The 24,165-nt window shown below is 35.6% G+C and overlaps 1 protein-coding gene across 4 annotated transcripts in view; it reads left to right on the forward strand.

The window, feature by feature from the left end:
* KNDC1 (kinase non-catalytic C-lobe domain containing 1) overlaps positions 1-24,165 on the forward strand; it is a 56,963-nt gene that overhangs the window by 16,554 nt on the left and 16,244 nt on the right. For 3 of the 4 annotated variants that reach the window (XM_009908090.2, XM_054163400.1, XM_054163401.1), the window contains exons 4-15: positions 4,574-4,720; positions 5,534-5,648; positions 5,999-7,020; positions 14,764-14,878; positions 18,002-18,073; positions 18,176-18,237; positions 20,519-20,677; positions 21,003-21,080; positions 21,846-21,939; positions 22,120-22,282; positions 22,385-23,229; positions 23,329-23,473. In XM_009908090.2, the coding sequence (XP_009906392.2) occupies positions 4,574-4,720; positions 5,534-5,648; positions 5,999-7,020; positions 14,764-14,878; positions 18,002-18,073; positions 18,176-18,237; positions 20,519-20,677; positions 21,003-21,080; positions 21,846-21,939; positions 22,120-22,282; positions 22,385-23,229; positions 23,329-23,473 (3,017 nt within the window). Of the gene's footprint in view, positions 1-4,573; positions 4,721-5,533; positions 5,649-5,998; positions 7,021-8,243; positions 8,612-14,763; positions 14,879-18,001; positions 18,074-18,175; positions 18,238-20,518; positions 20,678-21,002; positions 21,081-21,845; positions 21,940-22,119; positions 22,283-22,384; positions 23,230-23,328; positions 23,474-24,165 lie in introns of those variants that run through there. The other variant, XM_054163402.1, reaches the window with a different exon arrangement.

Genomic DNA, 24,165 nt, shown 5'->3' on the forward strand with positions numbered 1-24,165 from the left:
CCATGGAGTGAGGATTTACCAGCCTCATAAATGAAGAAATAGCTGGCAACAATGAGATGAACACAAGTAGGCTCAGACAAGAGGAAATACTTCTTTGTTATGCAATAAGCAATTATTTCTGCAAATTTAGATGCAAAAGATTGTGTGTGGATAAAGCTTAGAAAAAGTCATGGAGATCAAACAGTTGTTGTGATCTATTACAGACAAGAAGCCCACAACTACAGTATTGTCAGATTCGAGTGATGTACTAGATAAGAGTTCCTCACTTGAGGTCTCAAGAAGCCAAAAGACAGTAAAATGCAGGGACTAGGCAACATTTAGTCATAGTATGTTATGCATGCTCTTTCGAAGTGCATTTGTATTTAGCTTGGTTCATCTCTCCTTATGTTGTTGTAGCTTTGATTTTTAGATGATTGTTGTCTATGAAGCCTTGGTTGTGTTTTGCAATGTAAACTGATCATGAGACTGTTGCCTAAGAACATATCAAAACTTGAAAGCTTTCAGTTAGGTAAATTAAAAGGGAATTTCAGAGTTAAAATACCTGCAAACTTCATCTGTGAGCAGATTATTTGACAAAATCTGACCTATAGCAGCTTTTTTGTGACCATGTTTTTTCAGAAGTCCTTGGGGAAAGAGTTTTTTAGACAAAGCTAAGTAGCAACTGTAGCTAGAAGGGACAAACTGCAAATACAGCTTTGGTTTAAAGCATTGTTTTTCCAGCATTTACTACAATTCAAGCTAGAGTATTATGTTTTATGATTAGTCTACAGTGGTTTAGCACTTCTGGCATGTTCTGCAGACTAATTATTTACACATCCAAAGTGCCACATAAATAAAAAGCTAATATTTGGTATAGCACCTTCCAGTAATTACAATTATGCAGAAAACTGTTTAGTCCCCTTGTAATGAAGGAGAATATTAAAAATAATAGGCCTATTTCCCTTTCTTTTTGTTGCTGAAGAGTATTACTGTCTGACTTGGTTTTGCATAAAAATTTTAGAGTCAGTACATTGAAAAGGCTTAAGTAAATATTGAATGTTTTCTCCCAGTGGTAATTTTCTCAAGCATTATCTTGAATTTGTTTATAAAGCTGAGTTTTGTAACAACACTAAAGCTTTCATTTATGGACCCTTTAAATGCTTTGAATTGTGAAAAGGTGGAAACATCTATATATGTGCACCAATTTCAATAAAACAAGAAAAAAAAACTGTAAGATGAAATAAGGGTCAGATGTGAGTGTCAAAACCAAGAATTTTCTTACACTATTCCCATGGCTTATGATTCAGTCACAAAGATCTTGCAAAAAGTATTAGTTCTATTATGGTCTGTCTTTTTCTGTTCTGTTGAAGACCTACATTTCTGAACTCTGTGAAATCTCAATACAAAATGTAAATGGTCATTATTCATAATTGCAGTGTGCTAAATGCTTATGCAGCCACTATTCAAAAGCTCTTTTGTCAGCAACTTTTCTGTAGTGTTTGTCTGCAAGTATGAGTTCCTATAGAATCTTAGCTCTTTAGCCCTGCCAAGCTCTGGTACAACAGAGCCTCTGTCACACTCTAAGTAGGCTTGGAGCTTTTACTTCCTCTCTTGATCTTTTAATTTGCAGATTTTAAACCCAGAATGAATCATTACTATTTTCTTATTTCACTTCCTATAGTGTTAAATGGTCACAAAATGGTATGCAGTAAGCCAAATAACTTCTGATTGGAAGTGACAGAAACCTTTTTGGTATGTTTCACTCACAATATAAAATTTTAACATGATGACAGAAGCTGCCCTCTCCTTTGGTAAGTGCTTCTAGTACTTAGCCTGAAGTTTTTAAAAGTAGGTAGTATCTTCACCATTTGAATTTTTTGTGGGTTTGGGGTTTTGTTTGTTTGTTCACTTTTGAGTCTTGTTTTTCCTTTGTGTCTTTGAAACCATTCTGGTATTACTTGTGACTTTTCTAGAAAAATCTTTTCTTCATGTTGCCATTTTAAATGTTAAAGGGCACGTTATTTCCATGATGACCTTCCCAGTGATGCATACAATTGTTATTTTTACCTTCAGTTCCTATTACATTTGCAAACTTTTGGCTAAGAGTAATGAAGACCAAATCTGGAAAACCAGTTTCTTGATGTGACTTCCTCACTTTCCTCCCGTCCTTTTTCAAGCTGATATTATAGGGCAGTTTTGTCTGCACGGTCTGCATAATTATTCTAACAAGTTACATTTAATATTTAACTTGGAAATCTCTTTAGGAATTGTGAAGAGGTTGTTTTGATGCAGGTGTTGGTTTTTTTCTCTCTCATTTGGATCTTTCTTGAAATGCATGCTATGTATCAGGCCATTAATAGTATCCTGTAACACAGCTAGATTTTTTATCAGCAAGTAAGGAAAAAATCTTCAGTGAAAAAAAAAAACCTCTTCATTCTTTAAGAAAATTCCTAACTGCCAACACAGTATTAATTTTTGCTCATCTTCCAGGAAAAGGAAGGTTGTTTGCTACCCTTTCCTGTTTGTTAATTTCCTTGTAACACATTAAAGCCCTTTAGCTTAATTGTGAGCTTGATTTCATTGAAAGAAGTCCTTTGTAGTGAGCATTAGATATTTTATATTTATGAATGTGCTTTATTTGTTGCATTTACTACTTTGTTCTACTTTCACATATAAAGAGAAATTTTCTTCCCAAGCCTAAACAATGTGGTAAGGAGAAGCAAGTTTGATGCATAAACTTGGGGAACACCCCACCTAGTGGATGATCACAAATTCACTGTCTCATCACATAGGAGACTTAAGGTTATGTTGAATAACTTACATATTAGCCACATTTACTGCCAGCTCAGGAAATTGATTAAATACCTGATTTATTTTTCTTCATTTTTCTTGAGGGCAAAGTGACTGGAGAACTGAGAGAGGGTAAAGTTGAAGTGGGGATTTACATCAAAGCAAAAGTTTTGACTTGGAAAAGCTGTTGAAGTTCCCAATAAATGTTTTAGCACATAAATTAATGGCAAGCTGTGGTAATTAAATGGCCAAATTTTCACACTATGGTAATTAAATCTGCTAGATTAAACTGTTCTGGATGACAGAGGACAGAAAGTATCAGCAGAACAATTTTCTTTGGGGGGAGAAAAATAGCATTTTTCTTTATTTAGTATGGGATTGGCTTTTCCCTTGTAAAAGAAAAGACACAGTGAATTTATTTAAAACAGGACAGCAAAATTAAGGGATTGAAAGCCTTTCTACTTGTATCTCACATTCTATGCTTTTAAAGGCAGACCAGGAGATTTGAGCTGTACTCCACTGTGAACAGAAATTAAGTGGAGAAAGTGCTGATGAGGTAGCAAGTTGCTCTGCCCTTTCTGTTCCTGTATCCTGTAATATCCACATCAATCCACATGTGGATGAGGAAAATTTGTCAAAAGCCAAATTTTTTTGTTCCTTCAAAGTTAACTTCCTGATCTTTCTGTTCTGCTCTTGGAACTGGTGTTTGAGTTGTATTTAATGAGATTCTATTCAAATACACTTTCTTATTCTTCTGTATTGTAAGAAATACTTCATATAGATTTCCTACTGAGAGAAGTCTAGATAAACTGCTGTTCAATCTTATGCAGTGTTTATTTGGTACATTCTGTAAATGATATCAGATGCTGAGGAATAGCATCTTTTAGAGAGGCTTAAATGTGCAGGTAATGTTTAAAGATAGCCTCAAAAGTTATGCTTGCAGAAGTATGTAAAATACTACTTTTGAACTGAGTAAAAAGAGGAGGAGGCAGGACAAGATTATTTTTTTTTTCCTATGTTCTAGTTCATTGAATTTCCCTGAGGTATTCTGTTTGGTAAATGCCAACCAGGGGAAAATAAGCATGTCAAGTTAACAATTAGGAGTAAAATATTTTTAATTCTTTTGAAAGGTTTGGGGGTTTGTTGGGGTTTTTTTGGGAGGGAAGTTTAAGAAGCGGAAAACTTATGAAGTGAAGAGGTAGTGGCAAATCTGATGCATTAGCACTAGATTTTAGAAAGTCATTGGTTGACTTCCATTTTTGTTGGAGGTGGCAAACATGGAGTATTTCCATAAAATAGTTTCATAAGTGTCTTCAGAGACAAGTGATACTGTGCTGTATTGTTTCTGCTTCCGTTCTTGGTGGTTGATAGCACAAAAAGTACTTCTAGAAGTAAAAGTATTTGTGAAACTGCTTTTTTTCTTACCCGCCCCCCTCCAGCTAAGAGAAATACCACTTCAGTTTCCCAGCACCCTTCCAACTTAAATATTATTTGCACACACACAGGGGACTGTGTTTTATATTTAACTGTAGCTAATGAACAATTATAATAATGATTATTGGTGAGGAAGAAAAATAACCCCATAGGGTTATTTATTTTTGCTTGCAACAAGCTTATCACCCAAAGCAGGACTGAAACCCATTTTGTTCCTCCTCTTTATATTAAACCACCTTTCCATTAAACTGTTACCTTGTAAGGTAGAAATGAAAACAATATAAGCTCTGTTCCTTGTGTTCTCAGAGCTTTTTTGGCAGGAGAAAGAGAATTGGCAGCATTTTTATGTCTTTTTTTAAACTTCGTGCAGGCACACGTCTATTCTTTGGGTGCAACATTGAAAGCAGCAATAGAATATATAGTACAACCTGAGACAGAAGAAGAATTTGGGCAAGATCTGCATGCTCTGCTGGAACAAATGCAAGAAGAGAATCCTGAAAATAGGCCAGATATTGAGGTAAAATATCCCTAAGTATTTTTCTGTTTAGAAAGCGACAAAAATATGTTGGTATGTGTGCTCATTAATAGAGAGATCACTTTTATATATTATATGCTCCAATTTTGTAAGAAAGGGGAAGAACAGCCCCTTAGAGCTGTATGAGGTCTCATCACTTATGTAGGAGCACTTACAGAGGAAACAGATGCATTTAGAAAGGCAGCTCTCTTCTACTTCCTGGCCAGTGAGAAGTTTTTAAGACAAGTCTATTGTTAATTGTGTGGGATACCAGTGCTAATGCCATTAAATGATGCTAAGGCTACAGATTAGAGATCTGATACTGATTGCTTTCTCTAATTGGGAATGGTGCTTTCTAGATATTTGTCTTTTGCAGTTTTTAAAAGACTCAGGATTTACTTTTAATGTAATTTCAGTAATAAAAGCATTAATCATCCTGCCTATGTCACTCAATTTAAGTGAATGACTGGCTGTTTAAAAATAATCCTCACCGTGGCTTTTTACATTTTCAGTATGTTATTCATAAAGGATAACATCTAACATTAGTAATTTTTATCTGTTGTTCTTAGTGCTCTAACTGTAAGGCTAGAACTGTATTAAATAATTACATGATAGACCATGGTAAAAATGAGAAACAAATGAGAAACTAATTCAACCATGTAACAGAAGCACACAGTATAATGAACAGTGCAGGAAAGACCTACAATGTAGTATCCTAAAAATTCAGAAGTACTCTGTGAGTTAACATGGGTCACTGCAGTCAAAAGTCACAAATTGTTCATTATTAAATAAATACTTAACACTCATTTTCTCTAGAGCATCTTGTCATTATGTGAAGAAAAACTGAAGATTGCTTCAAGTAATATCTGTCAAAGCTTGTCTGCTGTTGGAAGAAGGGTTCTTTCAATTGAGTCATTTGGTGCTTCTCAAGGTAACCTTTACAGTGCCTAGAACTTCAGATTGCCTGAAAGTCTAATGATTTTTAAAGTACTATCTTTGTGTATTTTCCTGTTATACATAGTAAAAAATATCCAAAAGTTATTATTAGATATTTGTGGATTGGGAGCGGGGAGCAGGAGACATAAAACTGTAAATGAACATAATTAATATAGTTAGTGTACTTTAGTATTAGCAATTACTTGTCCAAAAATAATTCATTTGTGTGGCATACTGAAGATATGTAACAGCAGTGGCAGAAACAGAAATAGAAAGAATAACTAAGAAAGTTTAGAAGGTTTAAATACACATTTAATATAACAAGCATCTGTTTTTTGCATCTAGATGTCTGTGATAACATGTGGAAGGGAAGAATGTGTCAGAAAAGTTTGGGATCTAAAATATGTTCAAATGAGAAAAACAACATAGCAGGTGATCCATCTGCAGTGGAAGATGTGACAGCTACCTGTCATAAGGACTCTTCTGTAGTTTCTATGGTGACTGGCAGAGAAAGTATTTTAAAGGAAATGCAAATTGATTTGGACAATGAGAAAACTCGACATTCTCAACTTGGAACTCAAGCTAAAAAGAACAGAGAAGAGGACAAACATGCAGCGTATACTGACAGTTTTGCTAGTGTGGCTTTGGATATAAAATCATGTGTTACTGACCTGGAGAGAGATGGCATTTTTAGGAAAGGTTCTTTGAGAAAAATTAAAACCTTTCCAAAGCTACCACTTGAACCTACAGATACAAATAACTTTTTTGCCTCTCTAACCAACAGTGGACCACTAGCTAGGAAAAATCACTTGCTAACACAAGAGTCACTACCTCTAGAAAATAATAATGAGGTTGCTTTTTCAAAGGAAAATCTTAATTCCTTTGCCATTAGTAGTCCACCAAAAATAGAACCAAAGAGTCACCAGGTTAATGATCTTCATGTTGAAGCTCCATGTGTATGCACACAGGTGTCTGGCATGAATCTAGAAGAACATATGTCTCTTGTTAATGGTAAAAAGATAGGTTTTGCTTCATCTGATCACAGAGAAGACTGTTCTGATGCTACCTCTGAAATGTCAAATACATCTGGTATGCTAAAAGGCCCAAATGAATCAATTGCTGAAGCAAATAAACTAGACAATTACGTGGTGTTGGAAGACTCTTCTGAAACTTCTCAAGGGTCAAATGAAAATTCTTTACCACGTTTTAACAAGATGGCTTCATTGTTAACAACAAAACCCACTGGGAACAGATATGGATCAAACCTAATTAGGTCTCCAGAATTAAGCAACGGTGCAATGAGCGCAAACAATAACGAAGATAATCTTTGTGGAGGCAGAGGGTCAGAAATCAAAAGTAATGAGCAGGTAGTAAAAATAAAGTCTTCATTATATAGTTGCTGTAGTCACTTATGTGGAGATGAAATTACTTAAATACTGTGATTTCTCCCCCCATCCCCTTTAGCATCCCCTTGCTAGTCTGCACATTCTAAGAGTCAATACTGGAATCATGGTAATCCTTTCTTCCTTGTTGAAAGTAAAGTACTACAGTGAGATTTATGCTATTGCAAAATCAACTTTCATTTCAGCTTTGTTGGGTTTTTTGGGTATTTTCTTACAAATGGAGTATGCTCACTAGTGTATTAGAGCAGCATACTTAGTTTATTGCACTTGTAAGAGAACAGTACCAGAGTGTATGCAGATTTTCAACTCAATGTTGCTGTCAATGCCTAAATTTCATTACTTTGCAAGGAGCTTCCCAGGTGCTTATGAAAATTGCAGAGTTCCTGACCCCACTGAAATCAGTGGGAATATCTCATCTGCTTCAGAAGGTGAAAAGACTTCACTTTGGTTCTAGTTTACATGTACATTTAAGCTTTTGAAAGTTGTACATATGCTATATCTGTTCTGTGTTCTTCAATTACCTCCTCTGTGTTTGTGTATTTCATTTTAGGGCTCAAATATGTGCACAATATGATGGATATGTTGTCTCAAACATTTCACCTTTATGAGCTGCTAAATAAGAAGAGGGAGAGATGATAATTAATCTGCTAGAATTTGTTGGTAATTGTAGTATGGTCACTTCTCTGCTCAAATTCCATATTCTCAGGGTGGACAAGTTTGGTCTCTGACTAGATGGTTTTCTCCTGTGCTATATACTCAAAGAGATGTACACAATCCATGTCATAAGAGAGCTGCTGGCTAAAGTGCAGGATGGTTGATTCACAGCCTTGCTGTGACTTGATAAAAATGAGCAGCATAAACTTCCCACTACTAATTTTCAGAAATTATGCTTAGGTGAAGATGCTAAGGTTTTTCCTTACGTGTCCACTTGACAGCCATGTTCTCCTCACCTAATCACCAGTCTTCCAGCCATTCTGTGCAGTGGCACCTAGGGTTATTTTAAGGCTGCTTCCATGCCTCTTTTCACCTTGATCAAATGCCTCCACTTGAAGAGCAGTAGTCTAGGACTGTCAGATGTGCAGGAGGATGGTAAATATGGATAAGTACCACATGGCATGGTTTTGCTCTGAGGGAGTTAATCTATTCTATGCATATTGAGTCCTCAATTTAGTTTTTTAATCCTGCAGGTGCATTCTTCAGACTCTGGGAAAAGATCCATTTGTTGCAGACACATTTCTTCCCGCCCCCCCCTCCTTTGTGCTCTGGACTATGCAACCTTACATATTCAGAAGAGAGTGCAAAGCAATAACCAGGTTTATAATCATTCCACATCTGTCTCCTTTTGCCTTGTTATTTGTTATTCTGGGCTTGCATGAACCTTCTTCATTAGGTAGATGTGCTTGAATTTCTAGCAAGGATCACAGCAATTTCAGTCACTGACTACTTGTGAGAAAGCTTGTTAGTATGCAGAAACCTGGAGGTGTCTTAATATTCCAGCAACGGAAACAGCTGTCATCTTATGTGCAGATGTCTTTCTTTTTTCTGAATGGAGTCTTTATATATATATTATTTTTTTTTTAATTCCAAAATGTATAAACTTAGGAATTAATTTGCATATTTATTTGTCATGGAGATCATGGATTGGTAAGATAAGGCTATCAGATGGCTACAGCTGGTTTGTTGGGGGTTTTGGTTTGGTGTTTCTTGGTGGTGGTGGCTGGGGTTTCTTTTCATTCTGGGAAAGAGAGGTACTACACTTAAGTCACTTCCCTTGAGGTGGAAGTGAGCTTGCTGTAGCCTCCTTCTTAACTAGACAGGTGTGGTGAATAAGCTGCCATTGCTTAATACAAGTTGAGTGTGATGATAGAGTGTTTTCTTTATACGGGAAAAAAATCTGTGGAAATAAGACCTTCTGTCTTTACTGGATTACCAGGAGAGCAATTTCAATCTGGGTACATGAATATACTTCCAAGAAAATAATCTTCCTCAGAATTACATATTCCCCAAAATCTTGCCAAATTTAAAAGCTGCAATGAATATCCTGTTTGCGTTCCCTGCAGCAGCACTTGAGATTGCCACATAGACCAATAAACCGAAATATGTTTTCAGGTTATTCTGCCACTCTGAAATCTTCTTTTTCTTCAAATATTTCATCATCAATGTAAATAGTGTCCTTTCAGCCCAAACAGCATTTCATTCTTCTAAATAAGCAAGCTCTTAGTAGAAGTGAGATTGTCATTCTTCCACTGAATTCACAGGACAATCATGGTGAATAAGAAGAGATAAAAATTATTCCAGTTACCCTAATAAGGAGTGAAATGAAAACAGTAGGGTGGTTATCTGTGAAACCAGAGTTCTAAAGCTGTGTTTTCAGTAGAACAAAAGGTTTGCTAAATGCATGCTCTGTTCTTTTGTTAGTAATCAATTCCAGCAAATGTTCAGGTTCTGCCACATGAAAATAGTGAGATAAAATCCTAAGATGGTCTTAAGGAAACAAACAAAACCCACAAACCAAAGCAATAACAACAGCGACAAAAACCCACAACAACAAAACCACACGCACAAAAAAAAACCCCAAACTAAACAAATCCTTCCTTGATTCTTCAACTGCTGTAGGAAGAAAAAAAAGCATTTCAATATATCCACATCTGTGAGCAACACCTAGGTTTCTGAAATGGCTGTCTGTTCCCTGAAATGCTGAGCTTCTTGCCTTTGTAATCCTTGTTTCCTGAAGGAGGGTCATTTGTTTTCAGTAGTCATTGAACTGTATGGCAGACTCTAATAGAAGTCTTCTTAGAGAAAGGTTGATTTTTTTTTTGTTTTGTTTTGTTTTCAGCTTTTTCTTCTTTTGGAAAACAGATTTCATTCCTCAGGCTTCTGAAACATAGCAGTTTCTGCCTCTATCTCCTGACAACTGCAAAAATAAAGCCATACTGTTCCTTATGTGAAAAAGTTACAACTGATGTGTCTCTTTCAAGTTCCCTTTCATTTCTCTGTGCCAGAATTTTACCAAATACCTAAAAATATTTGATATTTTGGAAGTTTTAAAGAAGGCAAAAACTTCAATCTGAGAGTTTGTTCATTTACTGCAAAGGCACAAAAATTGTGAAGCCCCAACTAATGCGATTTTTATCTTCTAGGCTGAATAGAAAACACCTCAGAAGATTTTACAGTGCTGCTCTTTCAATATTTTTCTGTAACAGATAAGCCTGATTGCACCAAGTAGAGCTTTTAGAATAGTGTCTCTAGCATCTCTTCATATATTTCTTGTTCTTTAGAGAAAGTGCAATACCAGTCCCATCCGGTTGAAGATCAACCTTGTCTACTCTGGAGAACAGACAGTTTTCCTTGCCTGTCAATATTTCTCCAGTGGACAGTACTTTTCTGATATTCCAACACTGCTTCTTAATGTTGTGTGCTTTAACTGCTAGTAAGCATTACTAAACATACTTGCTTGCTTTTGTCTGGCTATTGCAATGTATCTTGTGAGGGGTTTCCTAGTAATTTTTATAGTTTTGCATGCCATAAATAAATATTTTTCACTTCAAGTTTGAGTGGGGATCTTTTTATTTCACTAACCAATTTCATTCCAATCAGGTGTCTCATTTCTAATGCTTTTAAATGTTTCTTTGTGGTTCAAATGCTATGGCCTTTACGTGGGAAGGGCTAATCGTAACCTGGCATACGCACATTTATTTTGTTGGTCATTCAAAACCAGTCAAGCATGAGAGAAGTGAAAAAACATATAGCTGGAGAATGACACTTGAATGATGGGGAAATAACACTTTGACAGAAGAAAAGTTATCAATTCCCTAAATAGTAGTTAAGAATAATGAGAATCTTGCTTGTTTTGGCTGTTTAAAATATGCCAGCATAATGTTCATAAAATGCAGCACATTTGCTTTGCTGAAAGTTTGGGTTTGCAATTCTGGTGCCAACAATTGAAATAAAAGGTCTTTGCAGCACTAAATGAAAAACATCACTTTCTTTTTTTCAACAAGTGAGATTTAAAATGCAGTCTTTTTGGCATAAATCAAAATGTCACCAGTATATAGCTATAGGCAATAATCAGTCGTGGCTTTTTCATACTTTGTTAAAATTTCTGTGCCGTGAAAAAAAACATTTTCTTATTTTACAAACTGAGTTATTTCAGTTATGAAAAGGTCTGGTTTGGAAAATGAAAGAAAGAAATTCCAGGAAGAGGCACTGAATTATAATTTCATTTGCTCTGTGGTGCAGTTTCACTGGTGATAATATATTGGTATTTTTTAATCAGTATTAATATTAATTCCTTTACATGAAGTGGACTTTTGACATCTTACAGAGGCTCTACAGATGTCTTGATCTTGCTTTGCTAGGATACACAGGTAGTTAAGAAGCAATGTGTGCTAGAAGCAGTTTGACTAGAAAAAATTAATCCCCTTTTTCAGCACTTCAGATTTATTTTTTTCTCAATCATTGAGTGGGGATTTTTGAAGTTGTAGAAAATGGTAATAGCCATGAATTAGAGACTTGCGTGTTAAAAATCAGAACAAAACAACTCAACCTGATGCCTACATAAGAGTTTTAAGTTTATCAAAACTTACAGTGGAATGTCAATGTGCATTGCATTACATACCTTTATGTAAGGTTTGAGGCTTAAATAAAAATTGCCTTAGAACCTGAGAATGAGAAGTGTATTATTTTTCCTTTGAAAACTATTTTAACCAGACAGCATGTTATTTTCATCACAGGTGTAAATGTGTGATGAAACATGTCTTACCATGTACCTTAACTACATCAAATAACTTTCACAAGATGTTAGAAGGACACATTTTCCAGCAGGTCTGAACTCTTGTCTTCAGATGAAGTCTTCCACAGTTCTCCCTTTATGCTATAGGAGGGCAAACTTTTGAATCAATAGTACACTAGGAGAATGAACCTCAGGTATTTGTTTCAGGAATAAAATTAATCTTTTGATCAGAGTGGGAAAGACTTGAATTACACAGTAAGAGACAGTAGGAGTGCAGTTAGGTTATTGGTGTCACAGGAGGAGAAATAGCATATGAGTACTAGCTAACAATTTCAATATAATCTTTCTTTAGGATAGTTGCTAGAGGCAGTGAAGGTATACATTTAAATAATGTAAATTAATTACATTGATTAAAATGTAATAATGTGTATTGCTAAGATAAACAATTCCTGACTAAGGTTAATTTGATCGTCCTGTAGATGGCAGTGATTCTCATTTCTTCTAAAGTTTGCTTTTTTCCTACATCTTTTTTCCTCTGGAACAGAATTTATTTCTGGTGCCTTTTCATCCTCTATTTTGTAATCTGTTACTGTCACTTTCTTCTTTCTTACTGTAACCTTTTGCTGCTATTCTTGGGGCTTATTCTTACTTTCCTCCTGTGCTTAAATTTCTTTCTGTCATTTCTTTCTTCTTCTCAAGAGTCTGAGCTCTTCCCAAATGTGATGAGAAATGCCTTTCAGGTTTCTGCTATATAACCAACTTCAGTCTCCAATTTATTGAGAAATTCTTCTTTTCTTGCTAGCCATTCATAACCTTCTACAGAAGTGAAAGGTGGTTTGTATAGACAATAAAGGAGGTTCATCTTTCTGTGCTGCAGCTTTTAGAGCCTCTAGGGACATAAGCTTCAAGAGAAGGGGATTCTCTTACAGAGAGATATACGTGGCAGTAGTGTCTACTTATTTCAAGATATCCCAAAACCTTCTTAATATTCTGTCCCATCTGTGGAATTTCTCCTTTGATTCCTCTCCACGTGTGTCAACTGTGCAGAGAGAATTTGAAGATTTGTCTGCTTCTTTCATTGCAAAGCGTCTGTGAGCAAAGATGTTTAGAGCACCTGACAACCAGGATGCTGTGGAGGGGGCAGTGTAGCACTGATCAGGGATAGTAATCACTTAACAGTATGAAGCTGTGTCTTGAATGTTCTCTGTAGACTAATTAATTTTTTCGACTATCTATCTTTTTCCTTCCTGCTGTGTAATTATTGTGTACCAGACAGTTCAAGGGTTTACTTTTCTAGGTACAACAAAGGAACACATTGACAAAGGAATTTTGGGCATCAGGATGCTGTGATAACAAAATTTGAGAATGAAGCCTGTCTTCAAATCTGTTTGTGCTGGAGTCACTGATTTTTGCCACAATGGAGAATAGGAGAATAAAAGCAGCCAATTAATTTTTGAGTGTGTCAGAGATAGGCAGAACATAACCTTTTCATGCAAAAGGTGTGTTTGGTGGTACATGTTCTTATCTGGTTCAGCTTCAAGGAATATTTAAACAATAGGAGCCCAAAATATTATGGTCCTTGAGAAGGTCTTCTGGTAAATATTAAACTATCAACAAAATACCAGCTACAGAAATTAATCTGGTTCTTTTTTCTCCTTCCCATCTATAGCAGGGAAGCTATTTCTGTTTCTTGATCTTGATGAAAGTTAATGCAGTAGTCTGTTTAATGACATCGTTAATGATAAAATCCAAATAGTGCCTCACCGAAACGTATTTTATGCCAGGATCATGAACACTTCACTGCAGTAAATTACAGTGCTGGGACTGTTTTGTCAAATGTAATGATGTGCTACTGTTGTGTGTGAGAGACTGAGTCTGTTTAGATTTTTACAAACATTGATTGGGATATAAGAGTGTCTGTAAAAACAACAGAGCAGTTCAGAGGCTTTAATATTTTTGTTTGGTTGCTTTTTCATTCCCAGAGTTGATTTTGAATTTCTTCTTGTAGTTTCTTTTTCCAACATGGCCTAAAGTTAACAGAGATCATTTACTGTAGTAGGGCAGCATAGGCATAGAAAACATGCCAGTGCTGTTTTTTGAGAGTTGAATGGGTCCGCTCTAACCCAGAGGTCTCTGCCTACAGTCAATTTTTTAACGTTCCTTTGGTAGGTGAATGTCCATCTGATGTAAAGAGCCACTAGTAGTGATAAGCTCTTCTATTAATGAAGTTTAATCTGCAAGTAATATTGATGTCAGGTTCTTATATTCACAAAACAAAAGCCCAACATGTGAAACATGGATTCTTTGAAGAACAGTAAGTTTCCATGGACTGGTATTTTTGTCACATTAAGATATTATGTCAGATATTGAAAGTGAAATTGATAGCCAGAAAACCAAGTGCTGTTACTACAAATTGAGCACCCAGTGCTTCAAAACAGAAAAGAGTGCTTGGACTTCAAATAAACCTGCCATTAATTCTGTCTATATTGTTAACATCTTTCGCAGAAGAGCAAGAAATGTTGATCAAATCTTCTAAGGTAAGACTTGTAGTGCAACTGTCAGGGTAAACCAGGATTTGAATGTGGGAATTTTTTTTGGTGGTGGATTGTTTGGATTTTTATGTTTTTAAAGCCTGAGTAATGTCCCTGTAATTGTCATCTTCAACTTTCTAAAGAGAGTCCTTCCTTAATATTGTAAGAAAGAGTATCCAAACAGCTCACTTCTGAAACACTTGCTGAAATCTCCTTTGATTTACACTTCTGTTATACAATCGTGAAACTGCTGGTTCACCTACTACAAGTAGCTAACTGTGCAATACTTTTCCAATAAGTACTGTTAGTTAAATACTGGCAAGTGTAATAAATGCCTTTTCTTAATGCTCCAATATATTAGAGTTTACTTTTTCATTGCATCCGTAAACATTTTTTGGTTTATGATAACTTTTAATAACTTTCTGCATCCGCGCTCTTTTCCAGTGGATCTCTCTAAAATTCCTGTTGTCCTGGTATGGTAAACCCCTGAAAGACTATGAACTGTGGGCATTATGTCACGAGTGTTTATGTACTCTGCAGACTTGCATAGATTATCCAGGTATAGTCAATAAATAATAAATAATCTTACAGTCTCAAATAGTCTTATCTTAAAACATTTATTTATGTTCACTGTATTAATGGTGGGGTTTTTTTAGCCTATTGGTGCAAAATAGCTTGACTCTGACCTTCTTGTACAGAAAAAATAATTGGCATTGTTTCTAACTTCACTCTCTTAAATTGGGACTTAGATATTATTTTTTTTCTTAGTTGGGAAATTTCTTCTATATACAGAAGAATTTCTGCTTTTTCTCTTTGTTCTGAGTTTTAATGGCTTTTGCAGGGGAAAAACAGCTTTATAACCTCAAGCAGTGAAACAAATACTGTGTTCCGATGTTTGGGGGATGGAGATACTCCTGTGACTTTTAAGAAAAGCAACTGAGACTTGTATCTTGAAAGCAGGAGAAAAGTTTTACCCATATGTAAACATAAAACTTCCTCTCTTTCCTGGATTTCTTTGTGACAGACGGTTCCTGACACATTTTTTTACAATACAGGATTTTGTCATTTTAAAGCCACCAGGGTCTTATCGTGACATTACTCCTTCCACATTTCCTATGCTCCAGTTTATAGAAGAATTATCAGAAGTCAACTTCTGAGAGAGGAACAGGGAACTGTTCTTTGACAGAATTGGAATGTGTGTGTCACTTGAGAAGACCTTAATTTCCATACGTATTCTAAATGTTGGTTTAAACTTGTATTAATAATAATTATAGCTGTTATGTTACTGCTACCAAAAAATTTGCAGAGGTTCCCACCATTAATACCTTGCCTTTCCTTTTTTTCAATTTTTTTTAACAAGTCTGCTTTTGAGGGTTTGGGCAGCGGTGAGTTTGAAGTCTGTAACTAAATATAAACAATTGGATAGTAAGATAAAGAAAGCTTACTGAATCCTTTTGGTTTTCATCTTCAGCTATTCTATTTTTTTTTATGGTATAAAAGTGTTAAAAAAGGCAAATGGCCTCAAAAGTTACCCTTAAAATAAGTATTTAATTTACTTTTCAACGGAAAGATTGTTTCAGCCTTGTAGCATAGTTCCTAATATTTGGGAGGGTTTTGAATGCCTGCACGTCGTGGCTCAGATTCTAGTTTAATATGCATAGCTGGCCTCTGTTATCATACTTACATGTACCCAGAATGTGTAAGTATTCAAAATACTGAAGACTGATTTGTGATCTGAACAGTAACTAGCCTGTAAAAGTTAACATAAGGATACAAACCACTAAATGAAAGGCACCTTACTTAAAATTCCATAGTTGACAAATAAAGGTGCCTTGAAGTTAAATGTTGTTTTCAGATTTAGAATGTTTCTGCCAGAGGATTCTCCTCTCAGTCTGAGAGTGTTTGTACTTTGTGGGATGACTTACAACGGTGTTGCTACTTCAGTGCTCACGTACATGCAAAGTTATCTTAGAGCTTCTTTTGAATAATACTAACTTATTAAAGGTGAAACAGATATGCTATAAAATGTTTAAAATACCTTTTGTCTTAATGGTAGAGTAACATTAGTAGCTGTTAAATATCTGAAAGTGGAACAAGGTGGAATATTTATACTAAAATGAATTGTTTATCATCTATTTACTTAGCCTTTTTCTCCAAATTCTTCCTTGCTTATTCTTTTTATTATCATTATCCTAAGCAAGAATTATCTGGGTAAGAAAACACACCCTAGAACTAGCCTCCTCATCTATTTCTTTCACTCAATCCTGCAACAAAAGTTGTTTGTACCTTCCATCAAGGCTTCAATTATTTTCTGTCCTCTTATCAGAGGATGTTGCTTACATGTTGCCTTTAGAGAAATCAGGTGAGAATTCTCTGTTGTTCTGAAATCACCGAGATCCTGTTTGCTGTTGCAGATTCAGGGCTGGAGGTGTTAACTTTTGAGAGGCAGAGATAGTGAGCGTAAAGTGTTGTCAGGGGAGCTGTTCAGGATAGCTTTGTTTATCATGACACAGTTCCAGCTTAAATGTTAGGGTAGTAGACAAGCCTTCATTTACATTAAGCATAGTGAACAATTTAACGACTTTAGATGTGTTTTGTACAGGTAACTACAAAAGCGGCAGCATTATAACCTTTTTTAATCTTACTTTTGAGCAACTTCAACTTATTAGTTAATAAAAACCATTTGGTTTACTTTTAGACCTCTTTAATATTTTATTAAATAATTAATGTTTTAATCTCATCTAACTTAAGAATCTCTTCTCTTACTACTCTGTTCTTAATAAGAAAAAAAATGTATTTGGGAGCCTGCAAAGGCAGGGCTACATTGCTAACCAGTTTGCTTATACTGAAACATGTTATGATCGCAGTGTGCTTTGAAGATACCAAACAGATAGACACAGTTTTACCACAGGATTTTCATCATTGAATTTATGTAACATGATTTCATGACCTTACTGTTGGGTTACTGAAGACCTCAGATCATTTAAAACTGTTTTAGAAGTCAGTTATTTCTTCCCTAACTACAGAAAATTTCAAGGCCTTGTAAATGGCAATCTATGTAACACTTCAGGGGGAGAATGTGTGTGATTATAGCTACTTGTGCAAAACTGGACTCCATATTGTATCACACCTAGAGGAGTTCTGGATCTGACCACATCTCTACTGTCTCCAGATAATGACCCTGTGTTTTGATGGGGCTGGAGAAAGGAAAAAAAGAGATTAAATGCTTAAGATTAATTGACTAATTTTGATCAGTACCTTGTGAAAAGACACTGGAAGTGTTTAAGAGGAGACTGGATGAGGCACTTGGTGCCATGGTTTAGTTGATTAGATGATGTTGGGTGATAGGTTGGACTCAATGATCTTGGTCTTTTCCAACCTGGTTAGTTCTGTTCTATTCTATTCTGTTCTGTTCTATTCTAATGTCCTTTTATTTATTTTGATCCCATTTTATTTTACATCTTTGTCTTTGTTCTCCAGGATTTGTTGTAGTGATTATGCACTCACTGTCTCTTTATTGGATAGTGGCTATTCTAGCATTAGTGTTATTTAAAACATCATTTTTTGGTGGGGTAATTGCTGACATTGCAAATTACTTTTTAAATCATTTAAACTATTTTTATTCTTATCAATCAAGAACAGATATTTATTATGCCATGTGGTTTTGTGGCTTATTTTGCAGTTGTCTTATGTTTGAACTCTGTGTTAATTGACTGCCATGGAAGTATCCTCTTTACTGCTCCAAAAGCTGAAGGTAAACTAATACATTATGTGCTCTGCTGTTATTTCTTTTGGAGGGGAGTGGAGAAGACAGCAAGTATCTTACCTTTTGTTTCTGGTTTCTTTTCTCATTTAGAATCTTGTGATATATTTTATTTAGCTCCTGAAATTGAAGAGGATGATGTGGTTACTGAGAAGGTAATGTGGTAGGTTATGTAGGCTGCTACATATCTTGTCAAAGCACAGGTGTACCCCTCTGCTACTACTTAAAGGGTTCTGATAATATTTCTCATTTTTCCCAGTTCTACTTGGTTATCTGTGAGAGTTTTATATATTTATCTCCTATAAAATGAGTTTCTTCCAAAAAATAATTTTGCCTTCCAAAATTGTTAGAGTCACTGCCATAAAAATGTTGCTCAGTATTTTTCTCTAAAGCTTGATTATTTTCAGTGTGTTAGCAGTAAGATGGACTTTGAAATCATATTTTTGTATTCTGGAAGTCACACTGAGATCAGTATTTTTGACTGTCTAGGCTGAAGTCCAAACATTAATCTCACTGGAAAGACTGAGTGAAAATATCACTAACAGCGTATTTTCACTATGGGAACATTATGAATTGTGTCTCTTACCAATAGAGTTTTTTATAGAGATTTTCACTGTAGTTGTAAGCCATAAGGAGCTTCCAGACCACGCATGATAAAAATGTTTATAAATAGCAGGTGAATATTTGCCTCTACTGCATCTGAATTGCAAACTGTAGCACAGGCATCCTAAGAGTTAGGAAAACAATTTATGGTGCTTTTCCATGACATAACAAGAAAAAAGGTTTGCTATTATATACCTTGTGCCTCATGAGTTATTTCAAATTAGTCACAGTAGTCATGAATCAGAGAAAAAAGAATCATGAAAAATCTACTGAAGACAGAGGTTTTCCTTCTGTAAATTATCTGTAACTTAAACTGAAGCTTAAACTAATGCTAGAATACAACAGAGTAGTTTTACCAGACTCTAGAAGTTGTTAATCCTAAACTCTTTATGCTTTGTGGTTTTTCTTTAGAAAATAAGTAGTAATCTATTTTTCTGTGGGGTTTTGTTTGTTTGTTTCTTTGTTTTGTTCTTGTTTGGGGTTTTGTTTTGATTTGGGGCTGGGGGGGATTCTTGTTTGGGTGGGTTTGTTTGATTGTTGGTTTTGCATACTATATATAGAATAAGCTGACCTGGTTTGGTTTTGTTTGGGTTTTGTTTTGTTTTTCTGATATTTGTATAACTTGCTAGTTGTTATAATCACTGGGTTAGATTTATGATGGGAAAATCAAGACTATATGGTGTCAGTCACAATAACATCAGTAAAAGAAACTGTTTTGAAGGAGATACTGGATTGGATGGCAGATTTTTCCTAAGTAAAGATACTTAGCTTAAAATTGTGATCCCATTCAACTCATAGAATCCTGTGTCTAAGAAGGAAGAAAACTTTTTAGTGGAGCTGCTTTCTCTGATTTCAAACATTTTTGTACCTACTAGCAGCTTTTGTTCAACAGTTCAAGTGCTTCACAGGTCGGTTTCTTTATAGTAAAGACTTCCTTGTTATACTGTGTTCATTACTGTTTATTTTGCTCAAAGGGCTGCTAGAAAACACTGGTTTATACGACCACATTATTTAGTACTGTGCTTAGGTTTCTGTCCTTTGAGCTTTTTTTAATATCTTTCAGAAGCAGCATGAAGAAGCATGATGCTATAACTTTGTCAAAATTGCCTTTGTAGTACATGTTAACATACGTAAGCTAAATATCGAGTCTGGCTCTGTCTGAAAATTGTAATTCTGAAGTAAGACAGCTTGTGAAGATCAAGTACTTTTCAAGGTCACTCATCATGGCAGCTTCAATTGGTCTAGCTACAGGTAGCACAGTATCTGCTAAAATAAATACACAATGCCTCGTTCTTCTAATAGGTGTGATTTTTCTCTGTAAAGTATGACTCATCCCAACTGGCTTGTAGTTATTGTGTGCCATGCATTTGCTAAATTATTGTGACCTTTTTTAAGTAAATTGCAGCTGGCCAGGTTTTATGGTAGAACTCTTAAGGCTTGCAGCCATCTGAGTTTTTATGAGAGAGAAATTCTTCAAAATGGTTCTTAAAACCACTTTTTTTCCCCCTGAATAATTTTCCTAGACAAATGCTAAGACAAATTATGTCTGTTGCTCCAACAGTAGAAAATTAGCTACTATTATTGGCCCTGCATGTAAAACAGCTAGTTTTTGAAATGGATTGAGATTTTCATCAGCATTTTCAAAAGCTAAATATGTTTTGTGCTTCAGAGACTCTCTTCTCTTTTTTTTTTTCCTTTTAGTGAGGAATGAGGGGAGTTTTTGGATAATTTGCTGGAATTGCTTTTGAAGTGGAAGGGGTTTGTTGTTTGTTTGGGGATTTTTTGTTTGTTTGTTTGTTAACATCTTTTCTGTCTCTTACATTACACCAATAGGTGTGCATTTATGGTGTTGCTGCAGTTCTGTGGATGGCTGCAAAATACAGTGTTCCACCGAGTCACAAACTAGCATTGCCAAGAAAGCTGAAAAAACTTCTTCTGGATATGGCAAAAAAAAACCCTGAAGAAAGACCTTCTCTAGTTGATGCAATTAAGGTTGCTAGATTTAAGCAATTTTATGTGAAATCCTGTTGTGTCTAAAGTCTCATTGCAGTGATTTGAACATCAAAATATTACTTTCTTTTTGGTAATAGACTGATACCTAATTAAACCATAACCAGTCACTTTGGGATTTGCTTTTAAAGTTACCTCTCTAGGGACACAAATGGATGTGTTTTTAAATTACATCAAATTTGTCAATAAGGTACTTGGAATAGGTTCATAAGACTTTCTAAACTTAGATTACTTCTAATTGCCTGTTTATCTTGACTTTGTCCTTGTCCAAGAATACCCCACCTAATTGAATTTTTTTTTTTTCCAGACATGCAATGGTTATTTACTTGAACAAGGTATAAACAGTAAAAATATTTTGTCATTGTTGAATAAATCTGTCTTTAAGGTAAGAGTGCCACTTTTTTAATGCTCTACATTTTTTTCCAATTAGTATTGTAAATTGTATTCAGTTAATGTTTGACCCTCGCAACTATAGTTAGATTTGTTCTCCTTTTGTATTTATTTTCAAGTAGCTTTCCAGTATTGTTTTTTTCTGGTTTTTACTGTTGGAGTGGTCACTCCACAGAGTGCCCTGCTTCCACAATCTGTATGGGTGAAGAAGCAGTGACCTAATTTCATAATTGCTCTTTCATAGAATCATGGAATCAGTCAGGGTTGGAAGGGACCACAAGGATCATCTAGTTCCAACCCCCTTGCCATGGGCAGGGACACCTCACACTAGATCAGGCTGGCCAGAACCTCATCCAGCCTGGTCTTAAACACCTCCAGGGATGGGGCCTCAACCATCTCCCTGGACAACCCATTCCAGGGCTTCACCACTCTCCCAGTGAAGAACTTCTTCCTCATGTCCAGTCTGAATCTCCCCACCTCCAGCTTCATTCCATTCCCCCTAGTCCTATCACTACCTGATATCCTAAGAAGTCCCTCCCCAGCCTTCTTGTAGGCCCCCTTCAGATACTGGAAGGCCACAATAAGGTCACCTGAGAGCCTTCTCTTCTCCAGACTGAACAGCCCCAACTCTTTCACTCATGCACCTCTTCTATGAGAACAGAAGACATTAATATGTAATTGTTGTATTCCATTTGTTTCAAGTATATTTATTACGCATACAGCTAATAAATTCAGTTTGGACTTCAATTTTTATTGGTAGGCTGTTAAAGAAAAAGTAATCTCATCCCAAGATCATGTTGCTTTTGAATTTAAAAATGAAAGCCACGAAGCAAACCCTTCAGAGTCAAGTCTAGGTAAGCAGTGAGATTCTGGCATGTTTACTGTTTTTCAGTATTCTCTAGATCACTTCTCTATGTATGATTTTCTTAATCTTATATGCAATTCTATTTTTTTTCTGCCTAAATTAATTGTAATTTACCTTCTATTCATATTTTACAGATTGTTCATCTTTCTACCTTTGTTCTTGTTTTTAGGATTTGTGCCTATTACCAGTGAAAGTAAACTTGTAGCAGTTAAAGGACCGGTACCATGCCAGATTTCCCTAAATTGTGAGAAAACTACATTACCTGTTGCATTTACCTCTCCTGCAACTCACTTTAAGCCTATTATTCTGCAACAAAACGCTAATATAACAAAGTTAGTATATCCTGAGGCAAAATAAGTTAAACTTGAAAATTTGTTGTTAAATCTACTGGAATTATCCTCAATTGTGGTTTTTTTGCCTTTATTCTATTTCAGAGGGGGCCATACACCAGCTTCTGAGCAACTCAAGAAAGAAACAGGGAAAGAAAAACATGTGGACTACAACAAATCGGGATATATAGAAGACTCTAAAAGCTATGGTACTGAGAACATGTATGTTGTTGAAACTGCACCTGAAATACCTGAGCATGATTTACAGGTTCCAAGGCACTCATTCCAGAGATGTTCGGAAGACCAAAAGCCAGACGATGCATTTACTTCTGTAGTTACATTACCGTCACCATCAGACTCCTTACATACTCTACAGGGAAAGAGCACATGGTCTGAAGCTCCATCCAGCTCCTTAGCTTGTCCTACATCTCCTAATTTCCTTCATATAAATAACATCATTCTCAAACAGGACTCAGAGAAAAGAGTTTTGACATTTGTACCAGTACATTTAGCTGTATCAGAGCAAATACCAAACAAACCTCTTCGTTCCAGAATTGCTTACGATTGCTGTCATCGCTTGCCGGTGCTACTTTCAAGTACCGTCACGAACTATAAAATGAGTGCACAAACAGATAATGATAGCTCCTTTAGCCAAATGCAAAGCTGTGAGACTGTTAATACACAGAACAAGTCTGATAAAAGGAACCCAGGTATTCAAACCAACTGCCAAGACATTGAGTATGCTGCTAGTATAGACAGTGTTTTCACTGAACAAGAGCACACATCACGTACCTCAGTGAATCAAGACAATTCTCATCTCTTTGATGTTGAAGTCGTCCCCCAGCAGAACATAACAAGTGATGCTTTACTACAAGAAGTGATTCATCTCATACAAGAGGAGTTTGCATTTGATGGCTATCTGGAGAATGGAGCTGAAGTGTTTGATATGGGTATGTACCTTTTCTTCTGTACATTATTACTGCTTATGTGTAAGAATATTGTTACTACTTGTTTTCTCTTTCTTTTGTTTGTGTCTTTTTTCAAACAAGGTAACTTCATTTTAAACTTAAAGGAAGTCAAGTTTGGTGTGTTCTCTGATACAATTTGTGAGAAATTTTGTGACCTCTACTGGGATGAAAAATTACTGGAGAATCTCTATCAGGTAGTAAATGGAGAACGACCTTCACATTTATGGTAGGTATTTTTCAACTTTCTCCTTGTTATAGTAATGCTTTTTTTTCCCCACTTCCTAGAAGCAGGAAAGGGTATGCTGCTTCTCTTCAGGTATCCTTACTCATTTCTTGCCAACTATTAATTTCCCAGTGTATTAGATTCTTCATGGCTTTTCTTATAGCAAGTAGGCTTAGCAGAAAGCATTTTCTATTAAGCTTGTCTGTTACCTCATTTTAGGATAGCTGGATAATGGAAACTTAATTCTGTCAATATTGGTTTTGACCATTAATGGAAATCTTCATAGTCTTGTTAGAGACTGTTTAGTCAGAAGTTAAATATATTATTCTTACTATTCAGTTTGCTTATTCTATTTGAATTAACTTCTGATATATCCTTTACTTCTGTTCGCACTTAAGAGCAAGGCAATTAATATAGCATTGCTAGAAGTTTTACTTAACTGGTTGGAAGTAGCCTGGTAAGAAAACATCAGGTTAATTTCTCATTTTTGCTATTTCATCCTTAATGACACCTAAATAAAAATAATAAAAAATATTTTTAATTGTATTGCAGCCTCCAAATGTATTATACTTACAAAAGCTACTTACTGAAGGTTATGTAAACAGTAATCAATTTGAATGTGGAAGTTATATATGGGGGTTTTGTCTGTTGTGATCTGGACCTCCGAAGTGGAAGTTTTGACAAAAAAACCTTGG

The sequence above is a fragment of the Dryobates pubescens genome, chromosome 8, assembly GCF_014839835.1.
Source record: "Dryobates pubescens isolate bDryPub1 chromosome 8, bDryPub1.pri, whole genome shotgun sequence".
Lineage (NCBI taxonomy): Eukaryota > Metazoa > Chordata > Aves > Piciformes > Picidae > Dryobates > Dryobates pubescens.